General features: G+C 54.2%; 1 protein-coding gene across 1 annotated transcript in view; it reads left to right on the top strand.

Moving 5' to 3' along the window:
• The window catches only part of TSPAN15 (tetraspanin 15), a 56,683-nt gene extending 41,162 nt beyond the window's left edge, over nucleotides 1–15,521 (top strand). Inside the window, exons 4-8 of the mRNA XM_052640676.1 lie at nucleotides 4,738–4,833; nucleotides 7,349–7,465; nucleotides 11,997–12,044; nucleotides 14,367–14,483; nucleotides 14,707–15,521. Of these exons, the coding sequence (XP_052496636.1) occupies nucleotides 4,738–4,833; nucleotides 7,349–7,465; nucleotides 11,997–12,044; nucleotides 14,367–14,483; nucleotides 14,707–14,856 (528 nt within the window). The 3' untranslated portion in view covers nucleotides 14,857–15,521. The remainder of the gene's footprint in view (nucleotides 1–4,737; nucleotides 4,834–7,348; nucleotides 7,466–11,996; nucleotides 12,045–14,366; nucleotides 14,484–14,706) is intronic.
• Nucleotides 15,522–16,085: the final 564 nt, after the last annotated feature.

Genomic DNA, 16,085 nt, shown 5'->3' with positions numbered 1-16,085 from the left:
CAGCTGGCTCTTGGCATGACCCTGAGGTTGGAGCAGGGAGAAAGGAGACCGCATGGCCTGCTTGTCCTGTTTCCACCTGGAGCAAGTAGAGAAAGTTCTACACTAATGTGGATGGGCTCCTGCAGCTGGTGCATCCCACTGTCAGCCGTTTGGAAGTGAGAGCTGGGCTCCAAACACCTGGGAAACCAAAGCATAACCCTCCCCCACCATGGGGATTAATCCTGCGACTTCCAGCCAAGTGTGATAGGCTTGCCTGGTGGCTGATCTGCTCGTGGTGGCTCGTGGTGAAGCATCTGCTTGCCGTGAGAAGACCTGGGTTTGATCCCTGAGTTGGGAAGATCTCCTGGAAAAGGAAATGGCAACCCACTCCAGTATTCTTGCCTGGAAAATCCCATGGACAGAGGAGTTCATGGGGTTGCAAAGAGTCGGACACAACTGAGGGGCTAACACACAGTCCAGCCAGGTCTGAAGAAGGGACTGGCAGATATTCCTGAGAACCTTGCAGTGTTCACACCTCTTTCTTTCTCACTCTTTGGGTTCCTCTCAACCCTTGGTTGTCTGATGGGGGCCCATCTCAGGGCTGGAGCAGAGGCTGGGGTCTGGAGGCAACAAGGATGAGTCTTCACCCTCTGGGGGATGCTGAGGGGAACCCGGAGATGCTGGCTCAGCCCAGGCACTCAGGGAGGAAGGAAGTCCGAGTCTGAGCACCAGCGTCTGTGTTGTGAGAGCTGAGCTGGCGATGGTTCTGGCTGAGCTGCTGGCTACTGGGCCTCCCCAGTGTGGGCCCCAGAAGCTGACATGAATCGATGGAGGCCGGCTGGCAGCCTGCAGGAAACTAGGGCAGCTCCGTCCCCAGAGGCCTGGTGGGAGGCTCCAGCTGCTGGCTCTTCCACTCCTCCTTTCCTGCTCCTCAGCCTCCCATCCGGGGGAGCTGCCACCCATTCCCCCCACCCCCCAAAGCCTTATTTATTTGTTCTTCAGGCTTATAAAGGCTTTATTGATGCATAATTCACATACCATACAGTTCAGGTTTTCCCGGTGGCCCTAGTGGTAAAGAATGCACCTGCCAATGGGGGAGACCCAAGGGATGAGGGTTCGATCCCTCGGGTGGAAAGATCCCCTGGAGGAGGAAATGGCAACCCACTCCAGTGTTCTTCCCTGGAGAATCCCATGGACAGAGGAGCCTGGTGAGCTACAGTCCATGGTGTCGCCAAGCTTCGGACACAACTGAGCGACTGAGCATGAAAACCATACAGTTCACTCGTTTGAAGTGTCCATTCGTACATGACCTGTTGATTTTAGAACATTTCCGTGGCTTTGAGAAGAAATCCGCCACCCCCGAGCTATCCTGCTCGTTCATCAACAAACTGTCCAAGTGCCTCCACTGAGGGGAGTGATGCAGAGGCTTCGGGCATCTTTAAAACTAGATTGAAAGACAGGACTAGAAAGGGCAGTGCTCTGTGGCTCGAGCCTGGTAGCTTGAACAATGTGCTGTGAAAATCCCATGGTTTTGATGATTGCTTACCCTTTGTTTTATTTAGCCCAGGCCACATGCCTCTGAGGCCACGCCAGCCATTCATAAAAGGTGGTTTTCAGGTCCTCACTGGAGCTGCCCCACTGCATGACCTGGTTTAGAGCTGGGTGGGGGTGGCCCTGGGTGCGTTGCCCTCTGAGACAGCAGAGGAAGCCAGAATTCGCTTTTCCCTGCTGAGCTCCCACAGGACATGTCCTCTGAGTGGCTCCCCCAGTCCCTCAGAACATTGTGGAACATAGCAGCGCACTACAGTTGATTATAGTTAATTAATGAACCATACAACCCCCACCCCTGCAGGAACCACCCAGAGATTCTACGCGTCTCCCTGGTGTGGACGTGTGCACACACACACACACACACAGACATGGTGCCAAGCGCAGCACGCATGTGTAAGAGCTAGCACAAGCCAGAGAGCTCCCTGGTGGGAACGGGGGCAGCTGCCGCCCATGCAGTCTGGGACCATCTGTTCTTCCTGTCCGTCCAGAGAGGCCTCCAGTGGGGCCTCCCTCCCCCGCAGGGTCCAGCTCAGCTAGCCTGATGGAAGGCCTGATTTGCACAAAGAAGCCCTCTTTCAGAGTCCGCGCCTTTGGAAAATACCCAGAGACTGAGACGGTTTGGGGAGAGAGGTCAGGGCTGCTCACCAAAGAGCGGGGGAGAGCTTTTCCCCGTGGGGCTGCCGGGCATCCGCTCTGCTGCTTGTCTTCCTCCCTGCCCTGGGCCTCCTGCCCTCATCCCACCCTGGCTCCTAACCGCATGTGACCCCATGGGAGGGCTGAGGGGTGACCCAGCAGAGGGACTGTGAGGTGGCCAGTGGGCTGGGATAGGAGGGCCAGGATGGCCTGCAGTGCCTTGAGACTGAAGGGAAGCCACTTCACCCACCACGAGTGTGGCCCTTGACATATCCCTGACCGTGGACATCACCCCCTGCCAAGAGCCCCTTACAGCATGCCATGTAATCCTGTGAGCTCATTCCCTGGGTGACAGACTAATCCAGCCTGGTGTCCTGTTTCTTAGCCACCCCCAACTATGCCCCAGCTGGCTGGCCTTTCCCTTCATCATCACCCCAGGGAACAGGCACCCAAGACTGGAAAGGCTGTGGGACCTGGGGACCTCTGGGAAGGATAGACCTGAGAACCAGGCGGGTCTCTGCTCTGCCCAGGTCGGATGGCCAGCAAACAGCCCTTCCACTGAGCCCCTGCCCCAGGATCCAGAGCCAGACCCGGGCAGGGTGGACGGCTGGTGATGGCAGAGCCTGTTACAGGGAAAGAGGGCTGGCCTGGTGCCTCCCGAGGCTGGCGTGATCCTCCTCAACTCCCAGGTCTGCTCCTGAACGGTGATTATCATCAACAGAGGGTTTTCCTTCTGAGCTCGGAGACTGGTTTCCTTGAGCCAGTCTGCTTTGTCACCTTGGCTTTGAGCAGTGTATGAATGTCAGGAAGGAGGTGGCTATCACATCCTTGTTTCTCTCTTCCTGATACTGGAGATAGTTTGGGGAGCTGGCCCTGAACTCAACCTTGGGTTCTTGGCTTCTTAAAGCGTATCAGGATGCGATTTTGACAGTTTGGTTCCAGCAGCTCTCTGCCCGTGATCATTGGGGTGACCTTAGACAAGTCACATTACCTCTTTGAGCTGCAGGGAGTTTGGGAGGGGTCCCAGATCAGGAGTGGCTCTTGGACAAGACTTAGGGTCTTGATTTCTTTTTGGATTAGCCACTTTCCACTGATGCCATGATGGGTATGAAGTGGTACTACCTCCTGGAAAAAGAGAAAAATCTATCATAATAATACGTAATAATGCTATGTGCCTGGCATCGTGCTAAGCACTTTCGTTGCTCTAGTTTGTTTGAGTCTCAAATTCCTCTGAGGCAGAGGATCCCCTTTCCCACCCTGTAGGGGAGGAAAAGTGTCAGTCACCCAGTCGGGTCCAACTATTTGGAACCCTGTGGACTGTAGCCTGCCAGGCTCCTCTGTCCATGGAATTCTCCAGGCAAGAATACTGGAGTGAGTTTCCATTCCCTTCTCCAGGGGATCTTCCTGATCCAGGGTTCAAACCAAGATTTCCTGGATTGCTGGCATATCCTTTACCGTCTGAGCCACTGGAGGTTCAGAAGTTAATTGATATTCCTGAGGCAGGTGTGGTGCAAAGACTGTTCTTGACCACGAGGCGTGACAGCCCCTTGCAGCTTAGTCTTTGATCTTTGGCGCTGGAAGATGTCTTAAAGACAGGCCTGCATGACTGATTCACAAGTGGGGAGCTGAGAGTGCAGGAGTGGGGTGGGGCCTGCAGTCCTAGGGTGGGGCCTCGAACTCAGGACCCTCTTGTCCCCACGGAACCCTGAGGGCGCCTCCCCCGGGAATTGTCTGGCTCCAGAGTTGAGAATGCGCCCTTTGTGCCAGCACAATCTCTGATGATCCACCGGCCTCCCTGCTCTGAAAGCCCTGATTGTCACTGTGAGTTTGGAGCTGGGCTGCCCACACTCCCGCCCAATCCCTTCCCGCTGTGGGGCCTTTTGTGCTCCTGGATCTCAGCACAACAGCCGGGCTGTTGATCCCGAAGGCCCAGCGTGACTGGGAGAGGGTGCCCTGCCAGCACCCTTCCCGGTGGGGATTGTCCCAGTCCGAGAGGGAGATGGGCCCTGTCGTCTGGGCCAGAGCACTGCAGCGACAGAGAGGCCCAGAGGGAAGTCAGGACACCTGGTTTCCAGTCCTGGCTGGGCCCCTAACCAAAGCCGACGCCTGCTTGGTGACCTGGGAAGAGTCAATCTCCCTCTCTAGGCCTCTTCATCTGTAAAAGAAGAGCTTATATAGGAAAGAAGAGTGGAGAGGGGGCTGGAGGGCAAAGGGAAGGTTCTGGTGCAGGCCTGTCTTTAGCTACAGTAGAAGGCACACTAGGGCAGCCCAGCCCCAGCCCTGGCCTGGCTCCTTCGGAATGGTGTCCCCCAGGCAGGGCCTCACCCTCTTGGGTCCTGGGTTGCCTGATCTGTAAAGGAATGGGATGCACCATTCCTGCCTCTGATGGGCACTGGGGACATGGAGAGGGTGCTGGTGCGGGGAGGTCGTGGGTGGGAATGGAGGTGCTCTCTGCAGGTCATGGGGGGAGGCTGCCTGGGAGGTGGACTCTGGTTCAGTCCTGATCTGGGAAATCTTGGGTTGGGCCCTGGGGTCGTGTGCTCTTCCTCCTTTATAATTTCTCTGTCTACATAGACCATCGACTTTCTGAATGACAATATTCGCAGAGGAATTGAGAACTACTATGACGATCTGGACTTCAAAAACATCATGGACTTTGTTCAGAAGGAGGTGAGTCAGGAGCTTGGGGTCAGAAATTTGCCTCCCACGTCCTTAGCTCTGCTCCCACTGCGCCCCCCCCCCCCCCCACCGCCCCCAACTTAGGACCCTGCTCAAGAGGGTGGGGGCGAGAGGTCAGGTGGCTTATCCATCCCCACGTGGCTGGCCAAGTTGGGAGTTGAGGGTGGGCCATGGACAGCCACCAAGGGTGGGGATGCCAGGGCATGCCTGGCCCAGCATATACTTGCCCTGCCTGTTCCTTTCCAGCTACACAAACCCTCCCTTTCTGAAAAAAAAGAAAGAAAAAGGTCAGAGGGAGCTACAAACCACGTGGCAGAGTCTCAGGGTGCCCCTCTTTAGTGGGCAAAGAATCCTCTTTGAGGTGGGAGTGACCTCCAAGCCACCCAATTCAAAGTTCCCTCTGCCGAGACCCTTCAGGGACAGGGAGCTCCCTCCCTTGCCAAATCAAGGACAGCCCTGATGGGGAGAGAGCTCTTCCCTGGTTCCATTTACCCCTGCATGGGGAATAAAGCAAGTCTCCTTTCATCCGACGGCACTTCTTTGAATGTGATGATTGTTATCCCTCCTCCCCACGGTCCACTCAAGTCTGTGGGTGTAACAGTAACAGCAGTGCCTGCTGCTGCCGTCGGGGGCTTCTACACACCAATCTCACTTAGTCCTGAGCCTCAGGTTCCACACCTGCCCCAGCGGGATACTGATGGTCCCTTCTACTTAGTGTCGCTGTGAGATTTGCCTTGATTTATTTCAGAGGTGGTTAGAGCAGGGCCAGGCATGTGGTGAGACTAAATCAGTGTCAGCTGGGGTGATCATTGTCTGCCTGTCCTCCTAGGTGAGGATGAGTGGAGTTTTAGAGCTGAGGGCCTCCTCAGCCCTGGCAGCGCTTCTTGGGACATGACCTTGGGGGCGTCAGCTGACCTGATCCCCATGATAGCCCTCAGTGGGGGATCAACATCTCCCTTCACCCGGGGCCATCCATAGTGGCCACCCCCTTGGCTCAGGCCTTCCCTGTAGTCATAACAGGTGCAGCCTCTGGGAAGCCCTTCTCTGCCAGGGATGCGCCTGCCAGCTCTGGCCATTGGGTAGGGCAAGATGTTTTTATTGGAAGCAACCTTCAGCTGGCTTGCGAATTTCATTTCTCCCAGGGTGGAATGGCGAGATGACTCATGCTCACTGGGCACCTGCTTGGGGCCAGGTCCTAGGCTGAGTGCTTCATGCTTGGCTTATCTTTGTACTTCTCAGCTCAGCTGTGCAAAGCTGGCATTGCTCTTCCTGCTTTACAGTTGAGCCTCTGAGGCCCAGAGAGGCTGATTGACTTGCCCAGCGTCACACAGCATGGAGTGGTGGTATGAGGATTTGAATGCTGGCCTGTCAGGTGGCTAAATAAATACTCTGCATTGCACCCCACAGAGGCACTTCCTGGACCCCTAGACTGATAGCCTGAAAGGCTCTGTGGAGACTCTGGAAGGGCATCTACTTTATTTCTACTAGAGCCTCTGACCATATCACTCCCCTGGTTAAAACCTTCTCCAGTAACTTCCTGTCACTAAGGATACTACCCCTGTTCCCTGCTTATTTTGGCTGACAAAGCTTTCATGGTCTGACCTCAACCCCTCTTGCTCACTCTGCTCCAGTTACGCCTGCTGCTGAAATATCAGTGCAACTAACTCATCTCCGTGCGGGGTCTTGGCATGTCTTGACTGTTTTTTTTTCCTGTTCATATTTCCGATTAAATGAGATCTCCTCAGGCCTTTCCCAACCTCCTGCCTCCTTCCCCCATTTGCCATATCCCTGGTACCCAGCACTGCCTCACACCTTTTTCATGTGGTGGTTCCTCTCCATCTCCCTCAGGGCTGTGGCGCTTTCCCTCCCCCTTGGTTTTCGGGCACACACAACAATGCCCGGCACACAGCAGCAGCCCAGTGGAGTAACTGCTTCCCCCAGGTGTTGGCATCTGTACAGGGGGACATGCAGGGCAGAGCTCAGCCGAGGGGAAAATGACGCCAGCTGTGCCATCACTTCAGTCCTGAGCCCCGACCAGGGTGTGTGTGTGTGTGCCCCTTTGCTAAGGGTGGGATAGGCAGAGCTGGGTGGGTGAGGTTCAGGGGCCCCTGGATTGTGGGGCTCCCCTAGAATCCTAGTCTCTGGGACTTTAAAGGCCAGGTCCTGGGGTGGAGCACCTGCCCTGGGGATGTGAAGATGGAGTCCGGCTGGCAAGAAAGGGCTTTTCCTCCAGTATTTAGACACCACCCACCATCCCACCAAAAGGCTACCCAGCCTTGGCTTGCATGCCTCCTCAGTGACGGGGTGCTCGCTACCTCCTGGGCCACTATTCTGCTTTTGTTGAGCTCTGACCTGTAATGATGCTTCACATGCTCCCCATGATGCCCCCTACCTGTGTGACCCGCATCATAAATCACATCGTCCCCTGGCTGGGCCCCTCCCTGCTGTTTGCCTGGGGGCCTTGGTAGTGACGGCAGCTCTCTTCCCCACTTGCTTCCTCCTGCAGTTTAAGTGCTGTGGCGGGGAAGACTACCGAGATTGGAGCAAAAACCAGTACCATGACTGCAGTGCCCCTGGACCCCTGGCCTGTGGGGTGCCCTACACCTGCTGCTTCAGAAACACGGTATCCACTGTTCCTGGGGCACATCTCCTGGCTGGTCAAACGCTTCTCTCACCTTTCAGGACCGGGGCGGTGGGGCTGGATAGGAGGGGTAGGCAGGAGGTGGTGGTTCTTGCCGAGGCGAGGCTTCCTGAGCCTCAAGGGCTACTGAATGGGGTGAATCTGGGGGTAGAGGATGGGGAAGACTTGTCTTATTAGTAATGGTTGTTGATATATTGAGCACTTACCACGTGGTGGCCTATTCTAGGTTCTTTAGTTGTTTTAACTCGTTAAGTCCTTTCAACAACCCTGTGAGGTAGGTATGGTTATTTTACCCACTATACAGATGAGAAAACTGAGGCACCAAAAGGTGAGGTTCTTGGCTCAAGGTTGATAGAGCTAGGATGAAATTCAGGCAGATCTTGTCAGAGCCGTGCCCTGGACTACTGTGCACGCCAGGCGAAGAGTGGGAGAGAGTCCAGGCCGGGGGTCTTAGCAGGGTGGCCGGCTTGGCAGCCATAGCTGGGGGCCAGGGCAGGGCCTGTACTTTGAACGTTGCTGGTGGACTTTGGGCTTGACGTCCTGGTGATCATCAGCAACAAGGTGCTTGGAAGCGGCTGGTGATGTAAATGCCAGCCTCTGCCTCTCCCCAGTGGGATCCTCTCAGCTCTGTTGCCTCCTTGGCCACTTGGGAGGCTGCCCTGTGCCGTCACTGCTAATAAATGAGAGGCTCGGTCAATCCTGTGTTTGACTAATGTGTCCGAAAGCTGCCTGGTTTCTGGAGTGGAATGAGGCGGGGAGTTTTGCAATTACTCATGCCTTGAAGAGTCATGGAAAATTTCTCTTCTGACGTCTCCACCATCCTGTGCCCACTGCTGGATTCTGTAAACTGAGCAGCTGCTGGTGGGGGTGGGGGCCTCACCCATGACTCAGGGAGCCAGTGCCAAGTGCATGAGCCCTAAAAAGGCTGGGCCAGGAGGGAAGGTTTGTTTGGAAGTTGGAGCTGCCATTTTAGGGTAGCTCTTTGTGCAGGGGGAGTGCTGAGGAGGAGCCCAGGGTTTTCAGAGAGGCCTGTGGTGGGGGCGGGGATGACTCTGAACTTCATCATCCAAGGCAGTGGCACCTGAATGTCCAAGTTGAGAGGTGAAAGCCCAACGTGCATTCGTTCATTCATTCATTCATTCAACAGGTATTTACTGAAGACCAGCCAGAGGCAGTTTTGTGTTCTAAGGATACAGGAAACACACAGAACTCTCTGCCCACGTGGAGCTGACGTCCTTTCTAGTGGAGAAAACTAAAAAGCAAAATAAATAAGTAAAAGAGATAATATTCTAAGAGATGATAAATTCTAAGGAGAAAAATAAAACAGGGGCATGGAGGACTGCATTTTAGATACTGAGAAGGTTGGTTCTCAGTGAAACCCTGAAAGTGAGGGAGTAAGCCATGCTGTCTGGGGATGGGAATTCCTGGCAGAGAGAAGAGCAAGTGCAAAGGCCCTGAGGTGGGACCTGCCCTTGTGAATTTAAGAAACAGCACAGAGACCAGCTCCAGTGTGGCTGGAGCAAAGTGAGCTTGGGGGAGGATAGTTGTAGATGAAGTCAGAGGTCATGGGTACCCTGAAGGTCATGATCAGGACTTTGCTTCCCTTGAGTGACAAGAAGTCAAGTGACAAGGCTTTAGTGGGCGAGTAGCAGATTTTCCTTAGGCTTTACCAGCACCACCCTGTCTGCTGTGGTGGCAGAGATGACATGGGTGGGCAGTCCGGTTAGGGGCTAGTGCAGTGATCCCAGTGTCTCAGCCAAGGCTGTCTGGAAAGCTGGCTCTGAGATGCTGGTTAGTGAGCAGGAAGCTTGGTAGGAGGTGTGCTCAGGATTGACACCTGTAAAGGAGGGGATAGAAGCTGGGCTGGGCAGAAGGAGAGGCTGAGCAACGATGCAGTCTCAGTGGGCATCTCAGCCAAATCCATGGGGATGTCCTGGGATGATCCTGCAGAATTGTCCCATGTTGGGGTGAGATGGGCAGGCCTTCATACCTCCACATTCAGCAGGCATTACATGAGTTTAGTGTTTCACCCAGGAAGGGACTTGCTGGCTTGTTTAGCAGAAAAACAGAATCAATAGGATGTGTGTGTGTGTGTGTGTGTGTGTGTGTGTAAAGAGGTTTATTATAAGAAATTGATGCACAGAATTATGGAGACAGGCAAGTCCCAAGACCTGCAGAGTGAGCTGGCAAGCAAGAGCCCAGGAGAGCCAATGGTTTACTTCCAGTGTGAGTCCACAGGCCTAAGAACCAGGGGAGCTGATGATGCAGCTCCTGTTTGAGGCTGGCAGCCTCAAGGCCCATGAAGAACTGATGTTTCAGTTCAGGCTTGAAGTCAGACAGGAAGAATTCTTCCTTACGTGGGGGAAGGGTAGCCTTTTTGTTCTATTTAGGCCTTCGACTGATTGTACGAGGCCCACCCACATTAGGGAGAGCCATCTGCTTTACTCAGCCTACTGATTTTAATGTTAATTTCATTAAAAAATGCCCAGAATAATATTTGCCTGGATATCTACATCAGTTCCTCTGGGGCCTAGAGAAGAGTCTTTTGGCTCCGGGTGTAAGGGAGGCCTCTGCCACAGCATGTCTGTTCCCCAAGGGCAGGAGCTGTGGTTCTGCCTCCAGGTCTGGAAGCAGCACAATGAAGAGTAAAGTTACTCTTGTCACCTTCTTACATATCAGACAGTTTACTTATTTATTATGTTCATCGCCTATCTCCATTCCTAGAATAAAAGTTCATGAAGGCAAGGATCTTATTTTGTTCTTCTGTATCCCCAACACCTAGAACAGAGAATGGTACATAATTGATGCTCAATATCTGTTCAGTAATGATTGAATGAGTGAACAAATAAGGCAGGAAGCACCTGCTCCCATCATGCCCTCCTACCTCTGCTACCCAGGCTGGAGCTTCTCCACTGGGGTCTGTTTATGGCCTGGAGGGGCCACTGATGCTGACTGACGTGAGGTGGATCCTGGGTGTTTTGGGGTCTGAGGGTTCCTGGGGGACAATCTAGACTGAAGGAGGTTATTTTGTCCACACATCAAGCCTTGACATTTAGACTGATCTAGATGACATCTGCGGAGAAGGCAATGGCACCCCACTCCAGTACTCTTGCCTGGAAAATCCCATGGACCCGGGAGCCTGTGGGCTGCAGTCCATGGGGTCGCTAAGAGTCGGACACGACTGAGTGACTTCACTTTCACTTTTCACTTTCATGCATTGGAGAAGGCAATGGCAACTCCAGTGTTCTTGCCTGGAGAATCCCAGGGATGGGGGAGCCTGGTGGGCTGCCATCTATGGGGTCGCACAGAGTCGGACACAACTGAAGCGACTTAGCAGCAGCAGCAGCAGCAGCAGATGACATCTGAGGTTCAGCTCATGCTTTTAGAAAGAGTAGCAGCCGTCCTTGACTTCCAGGGTCTGGGATTGTGTTCAAGGTCAGTCCAGCCAGTGTGCCATGCCCTTGGACAATCATTTTATGTGTATATCTCCCTTTATATTAAAAAAAAATCCCCATGGGTACATTCAGAGATTATGATTGCTTTATTGAAGAGTCCAGGGAACCTCTCCATTCATTCATCCAACAAATTCTTATTGAGGGCCTCCGTGTGCCTGTCCCTCAGCGCCACACCTAAGGTTGGTCACAGAGCTCCTAAGTGGCAGAGCAGGGTCTGGACTGGGCAATGTGATGCCAGAGCCCACACTGGCCATTCTGCCCACCTACATCACTGCTGGCACCTGTGGCACCCTGATCCCACAGTAGCTGTCACTTAGATGTGAATGGGTTCATTGAGCTCGCTCTCACCTTCTAGAAAGCAGAGGAGACTCCACAAGGGCTCAGGCTGTGATGGGAAGTGCCCCTGCCAGCCCTGTGACCTAGGTTAGCTGGGAAGAGATTTGATGAGCCCAGGGCCAACCACAACTTCCACCGTGCCCAGATTAGTCAGCAGCTAGAAGCTCCTGAAGGCAGCTGTCTTCCCGGGCAGGAGGTTGAACAGCCCTACTGGCGGGTAGCGGTCTGCAGGGACCGGGAAGTGTGGTCAGAGGCCTGGCCTTGCCCTCAGGTAAACCCCAGCTGGCCAGGGGCCTGGCTGCGGTCTGGGATTTTCTTTCACAAGAGCCAGCAGACTGGAGCAGCGCAGTCCTGACCTCAGCACATGACCATCTCAGCAAAGTGAGGCTCTGGCGGCTGCAACAGAAGAGCCTGGGGCTGTGCCCTTTCCTCTGGGCTCCTAGGCTGCCACTGGTGGAGCAGTGGGTCTCCCACCCAAGAGCCGCAGAACTGGTCTTCCCACCTTTTCTCTCTGGGTATTTCTTGGATCCAGAAGATTAAGATGCAGCCTTGAACCAGGCAGCTGGGATGGGACTCTCAGCTCCATTCATCCTGGATAGTACAACTCTCTATGCCTCAGTTTTTTCATCTGTAAAATGGGGGAGTTGGGGGGTGGCTGTGGAATAAGTGTCTTCTGCAGGAATCACCATGTAAGTGTTAGCTAATACACATTTCTGTTTCAGACAGAAGTTGTCAACACCATGTGTGGCTACAAAACTATCGACAAGGAGGTAATGTCTTTGAAATCTCTTTTCCCCAGAAAGGCTGCCCTTCCTGTTCCATCACCAGGGTGATTGGAGGGGCTTCCAGGGGTGAGGCTCCTGGCTGTTGAGATCTCCCAACATTCCTGGCTGTGAACAGGAGCCAGGGACTGCCCACTATCTAGACACAGAAGGACTTGGGGAGCCAAGAATCCCCTCCAGGTTGGGAGAAGCTGGCTGCCAGAGTTGACTGAGCAACTAATGTGTAAGGCCACCGTGCCCTTCTCGGTGCCCGCAGTGTGTCCCCATGCCCAGCTGCATTCACCAGCCCGCCTCTGCCCTTGGAGCTGCCAGTTTGCAGATACACACTGGCTCCCTCAGCCTGGGACCCAGGAGTCCCCGGGGGAAGAGAGTCTTTGGCTGGTACCTTCGGGGTCAGCTTCCTGGGCATTTCTTCTGGACTTGGAGAGAAGATGGGGTTGTGTTGAGAAGGGAGCTAAAAAATAATGATGACTTGAGATGGCCTCTGAGCATTGGTTCTCAAATGAAGTCCCCAGACCAGCAGTAACAGCAGCCCCAAGGAGCTTGTTAGAAACGTGCACTCTTGGGGTGGGGCCAGTGGGCGACTCTGACAAACACCTAAGATGCTGAACCACAGACCAGCAGTGCTTCTCCAAACATGGGACCCAACGGCTAGTTTTTATAATAAACACTTGGTAATGCCCTATTTGGGCTTCCCAGATGGCACTGATGGTAAATAACTCACCTGCCAATTCAGGAGATGCAAGAGATGCGAATTCGATCCCTGAGTTGGGAAGGTCCCCTGGAGGAGGGCATGGCAGCCCACTCCAGTAGTCTTGCCTGGAGAATCCCATGGACAGAGGAGCCTGGCGAGCTACAGTCCGTGGGATCGCAGAGTCAGGCACCACTGAAGTGACTTAGCATACACAATGCCCTGTTGTTTTTTGTTATTCCAAAATGACACTCACAGATATGATAACCTACCTACACACCTAATTCCAAAACAAGTGGCATAATGATTTGAGATAAGTGAAAGTAGCTCAGTCATGTCCGACTTTTTGAGACCCCATGCACTATACAGTGCATGAAATTCTCCAGGCCAGAATCCCTTTTCCAGGGGATCTTCCCAACCCAGGGATCGAACCCAGGTCTCCCACATTGCGGGCAGATTCTTTACTGGCTGAGCCACAAGGGAAGCCCAAGAATACTGGAGTGGGTAGCCTATCCCTTCTCCAGTGGATCTTCCCAACCCAGGAATGGAACTGGGGTCTCCTGCTTTGCAGGTGGATTCTTTACCAACTATCTATGAGGGAAGCCCCTGATTCGAGATAAAGGGAGAAATAAGATAAAATGATTTATAACCGTATACATGCTTAGGTGCTAGATAGAAACAGCTGCTGCTGCTGCTAAGTCGCTTCAGTCGTGTCCGACTCTGTGCGACCCCATGGAGGGCAGCCCACGAGGCTCCCCCATCCCTGGGACTCTCCAGGCAAGAACACTGGAGTGGGTTGCCATTTCCTTCTCCAAGACAGTAACAGCAGAAGACAGCAAAGTTGATCAGGTGTTTGCACTGCCAGGGGCTTCTGTTGCCTAGGAGGGGTGCTGTGTGGGCAACTTGCATAGCATGGGCATATTTTTTGCCATGGACATGGTTTTTTACATGGTGAACAATTCTTGGATAAAGTTCCAAGCAAAATCGAGTATGATTATCCCTTAGTTTACCCATTTCTCTTTTCTGTAGAATTCAATGTATAGTAAAGCCAAGCAGAAAACACTGTTTTTTTTGTCCCTGGAGTTAGGCTTTGGGCTCATATAGCGGGGACATCTAAGAGGCAGGTAGTCTGGGTGGCTGTCCCTCGAGAAGGATTGCCCTGAGCTCTGTAGTCCTTCAGCCCCCACCCCTATCTCTGTGACAAGCATAGGTGCCACCACAATGCCAGCAGGCTCTCTAGGGAACAGTACTGCCGGTTGAAGGGCTTCCGCTTCCCTGGTAGCTCAGCTGGTAAAGAATTCACCCGCAATGCGGGAGACCTAGGTTCGATCCCTGGGTTGGGAAGATCCCTTGGAAAAGGGGATGGCTACCCACTCCAGTATTGTGGCCTGGAGAATCCCATGGACAGGAGCTTGGCAGTCCAGGGGGTCGCAAAGAGTCGGACACGACTGAGCAACTTTCACTTCCTGTTGGGATCCTGCGGTTTACAGTCAACTTCTCAGGTTGCATATGAGAAACTGAGGCCCAGAGAGGCGGAGGGACTCACCTGGGCCTGGGATGAGTGGCAGAGCCGGGACTGGGGTTGCCAGGCGGGCACTCAGCCAGGCTCCTCCCCGCAGCGCCTCAGCGTGCAGAACGTCATCTACGTGCGGGGCTGCACCAACGCCGTGGTCATCTGGTTCATGGACAACTACACCATCATGGCGGGCCTCCTGCTGGGCATCCTGCTCCCCCAGGTGGGCTGGTCCCTCCTCCACCAGGGAGGGCCCGGGGGTGGGGTGGGCAGGCTGTGGGCCGGGATGATGTGTGGCTTGGTGATTACAGAGTGCAGAGGAGGGACAAAACTGGGGTGAAGGGGGCTCGGCTATGCTGGGCTCAGACATCGAGGGCTGGGGGGCTGGAAAGAGAGGGCGAATGGCCCGGATAGTGAGTGACACCCACCGCGCCCCCTCTCCTCAGTTCCTGGGAGTGATGCTGACATTCCTGTACATCACCCGGGTGGAGGACATCATCGCGGAGCACTCTGTCACCGACGGGCTCCTGGGGCCCGGCACCAAGGCCGGCGTGGAGGCGGCAGGCACGGGGTGCTGCATGTGTTACCCCATTTAGGGCGGTGGCCTGGGCATCGGCTCCAGAAGGACCGTGACAGGACCGCTCTGCTGAGGCCGCGTCGGGGGCGGATGGGGGGCTGGACAGGCCTGCGGCTCCTCTCAGCATACTCAGCACTGACCAAAGCCCCGGCTGTGTTTGCTCAGGGCTCCCAGACTACTGCGTGTCTGGAGGCAGAGCCACTCCCCAGCTGCGGGACTCTGTGCCTGCCCACCCTGCTGGGCACAGGGAACCGGCGCCCCTTCTCCAGGCTCCAGCCGCTGGGAAGGGGGAGCTCAGTGCTGGGCTTCAGACCCACCTCATTTCTGGTAGTGCCTTGGCCTTGGGGTTTGAGCCCTTGAAGGCAGTTTTGTACTGACTTGTAATCGGGTAGCGAGGAGACACACGTGCCCCATGGTGAAGGAGGGGAGGGGTGTAGTCTCCGGCCCCTCGTCCTTCGGCCTCACTCCTGAGGCCAGGGTGGGCCTGTTTCTCAGCCTCCCAGGTGCCTTGAGCCCTCCCCAGGGCTGCTGCTTTGCTGACCTGTTTTTTTACATGATTTTTGTAACATTCATTTTGTACACAGTTAATAGGACTTTCCGACTAATCAAAGCTGGATGTTACCACCCCTTACAGTCTTCCCTCTCCAAGCCAGTACATTAATCAGACAATAAAGATGTGATTTTTTTTTTTTCCTGGTGTTTCATTTGTGCTGTTTGGGTCAAGGGTGGGTGAAGAAAACCTCAGGTTAGGCTTGGAAGTCCCTCGTTGGTGCAAAGATTGAAGGGGGGTCATCCTGGAACCAAGATTTGGGACAGTGCAAGACACTGAGGCTGGGAGGAGGGAAGATCACCGAGGCCGCCTGCTCCCTGCTTGGAAACACCTCCCCCATCCTTTGGTGTTGCTGCTTTAGGAAATGGCTTTTCCCAGCTGTGCTTGTGGGCAGGGCATGGAGCCTCTCTTGCCTGTCATTCCTGCTAAGAATTCACTGTGGGACCTCTGGGAAAGAGACAGTGATGACAACCTGTTTTACAAACTGGGAAACTGAGGCCAAGCCACCACAGCATGAGTCTCCACTTCCAGGAAGTGGAACAGATTGGAACTAGGAAAGTCAGGAGTCCAGGAGGGAGCAGTGTCCACAAATCCGCCTGTGGCCATTGGGCTATAGAACTAAAATGATTCTCCTGCTGTAAACAGCCCATTGTTCCCAGGGTCTGGGGTGGGGCTGGACATTGCTCACCATTAGCAAA

The sequence above is a fragment of the Budorcas taxicolor genome, chromosome 5 (genome assembly GCF_023091745.1).
Source record: "Budorcas taxicolor isolate Tak-1 chromosome 5, Takin1.1, whole genome shotgun sequence".
NCBI lineage: Eukaryota > Metazoa > Chordata > Mammalia > Artiodactyla > Bovidae > Budorcas > Budorcas taxicolor.
The sequence above is the reverse complement of the archived record's forward strand: the minus strand, read 5'-3'. Positions and strand labels throughout refer to the sequence as shown.